At 37.1% G+C, this 2,547-nt stretch overlaps 1 protein-coding gene across 1 annotated transcript; it reads left to right on the top strand.

Annotated features, from left to right (window-relative positions):
- The first annotated feature begins 317 nt into the window (after nucleotides 1-317).
- Nucleotides 318-2,257, top strand: LOC131626180 (transcription termination factor MTERF8, chloroplastic-like). Its single transcript, XM_058897011.1, has 2 exons — nucleotides 318-677; nucleotides 757-2,257. Exons 1-2 carry the CDS (start codon nucleotides 455-457, stop codon nucleotides 1,824-1,826), a joined length of 1,293 nt encoding a protein of 430 aa, XP_058752994.1. The 5' UTR covers nucleotides 318-454; the 3' UTR covers nucleotides 1,827-2,257.
- Nucleotides 2,258-2,547: the final 290 nt, after the last annotated feature.

Here is a 2,547-nt window from a genome sequence, read left to right as displayed (position 1 = left end):
AAATGTAGTTCTTCATCGTGATTTGGGTTCTAGTTAGAATCCAAACACTTTCAAAGATAGAAGTAGTTCGTGATAGATACTTTGATTTTAAGAAAACAATTGCTACTTTACTTTTGGAATATATAATGACATTTTTCAAATACCTTTTTTTTAAATTGGTCCAACACATAAATTGTTTGTATGAAATTCGAACTCGAGACTTTGAGATTCGGTTCTTCTATATTTTAAATTGATTTTACTTTTAAAAATTTAAACAAAGAATTGCATAGCTAATTTAACCTTTTATACAATAGATAAGGGCATTTTCTATCCATATCCTTATTATTTTAGCCATGGCCGTGAATGGCAGCACTTCGCAGTTTGCACCCGCAGTCCACATAAACCACACATACGCGCGTGGAACGCTGTCATCGCTGTCCTAAATTCTGATTAGAGAAACTTCCACTTTGCTGAAATGGCGCTAGCAACACTCCCTCTATTCTCTCATCCTCCATGCCATTACTCTTCTTCTATAACAACCTTTCTTCCTTCACATTCTCGTCATCTTCCAACCCAACCCTTCATCTCCCCACTCACCAAATCACAACCACCAAACAGCAACTATTTCCTTTCCCAATCTCGACTCTCCACCCACTGCCGCTGCACTTCCCACACGCCCAATCTCGACTTTCAACACGGTAAATAACTTTCTCACACGCATTTTCTCAAACACCTTATAAGCAATCTTCTTACTATTATTTTTTGTTTCATTTGCAGTCAGACTTGTCACTTTGTTTCAAGAAATCGGTATCAGCTTTGAGGAAGCCAATTTGCTCTTGAGCAATGCTTCCGAACTGACCTTGATACGACTAGATTTATTGCGGGATCGCATTCTTTCTTTAAAATCTCTTGGGTTAGGTCGTATGTCCATCAATCTCGTAGTTAAAAAGCAATTAAATATGCTAACTTCAAATGAAATTGACCCATTGTTAAACTTTATGAGAAATGAATTGCAAGGACTGGTTGAGGAAGCCAAGGTGAAGCTTCTTTTATCGGCTAATGAGCCGAAAGAGTTATCTGATTTTCTTCAGAAGGTTCAATTGCTTATTGACAGTGGAATTGGGGTTGATAAGATTGCACATGTGCTTAACAGAGTGAGTTTGTCAAAGGCAATTTTTCATAAGTCACTGGAAGAAATTGAAAGAGTAATTAGTTTCTTAAAACCATTTGGTGGCGTTGATTTGATTGTGAAGCGCCCTGCAACTCTCAACTATGATTTGGATAGTCAGCTGAAACCAAGATTCAGGGTTCTTACTGAGTTAAGTGGCGGAGATGAGGATAGTGTTGGGAAAATGGTGAATAAGTTCCCTAAGATCTTGAATTCTAGGGCGGAACATCTTGAGGAACATATAGAGTTATTGAGGTCTTTTGCAGAACTTGATGATCAACAAATATTTAAGATAGCGTTGCTGTCTCCAACTATCTTCACTCTTAGTAGAGAGAGGAAACTGCGTCCTAGAATACAATTTCTCAAGGATTGTGGGTTAGACTCGAGCGCTGATATCTTTAAATTCTTTATCAAAGCACCGGTGTTTTTGTGCGTTTCGTTCCGCAATAACCTTGCTCATAAGCTTGTGTTTTTGGTCAAGATTGGGTATGAATATAGGACAAAAGAGTTGGCAATGGCGATCGCGAATTCTACTAGAATAAGCTGTGCGGGTATGCAGAAGATGGCGAGTGTATACTTGAATTACGGGTTGTCGTCTGATGACATTTTTTCTACGAGTGAGAAGCATCCACCGACACTGCAGAGGATTAAGTACTACTCCGACCTTATTTATAAGTAAAGATTCCGTTTTTAGGTTCATTGAATAATGAATGTATCTGATTTACTATGCAGACCACATACATTCATTACTCAATGAATCTAAAAAAGGAATAAGGCCGGAGAGAGTATTTGACAGAGGAGATGGATCGTGACATTCAGGAGTTGTTGGATTTTCCTGCATTTGTTGGATACAAGTTAGATGACAGAATTAAGTATAGGTATGAAATAAAGAAGGATTCATGCGGGGGGACAAATGTCCATCAATCAGCTTTTAGTTGTTTCGAATAAGAACTTCGCCGCTCGGCTGAAAAAGGCTTCTGTAAAATCTAAATTTCTTTTTCCGTGTACATTAGTTTTGCTGTCCTTATTTATTTTGTTGTACTCCTTATGACTCAATGCCTTTCATCCCAAAATAAGTTCAAGAAGAAGAGTATATTTTGTTAGATAGAAGAGAAGAATAAAAAAATAAAGTGACATCAAGACAATAGTGTGTTTTAGAAGTAGCCTAGTTCTACTGTAAAATTATTTATTATTCACTAACAACTGCTGCTAATATTTCCTGCTTTGCGGTGGACATACTGTAATCATGTTATTTGAATCTTTGGGAGAAACATGGGAAGTTAGTGTGAAAATCTTATGCTATAAATTTTGCAAGCAATAAAAAGTGTATCTGGACCACGGTTGAAGATTGAATAAATTATGGATGCCTCAAGATAGAGGGAAGAGACCTAAATGAAAAA

This window comes from Vicia villosa, unplaced genomic scaffold (genome assembly GCF_029867415.1).
Source record: "Vicia villosa cultivar HV-30 ecotype Madison, WI unplaced genomic scaffold, Vvil1.0 ctg.000273F_1_1_3, whole genome shotgun sequence".
Taxonomy (NCBI): Eukaryota; Viridiplantae; Streptophyta; class Magnoliopsida; order Fabales; family Fabaceae; genus Vicia; species Vicia villosa.
Note: the sequence above shows the minus strand (reverse complement) of the source record. Positions and strands in the feature narration are given on the sequence as shown.

What these genes read in the sequence shown, in the direction of transcription:
- LOC131626180 (XM_058897011.1), top strand. Translation starts at nt 455, where the DNA reads ATGGCGCTAGCAACACTCCCTCTATTCTCTCATCCTCCATGCCATTAC. An exon ending in CAATCTCGACTTTCAACACG is followed by an intron (nt 678 to 756) that starts GTAAATAACTTT and finishes TTTCATTTGCAG; the next exon opens with TCAGACTTGTCACTTTGTTT.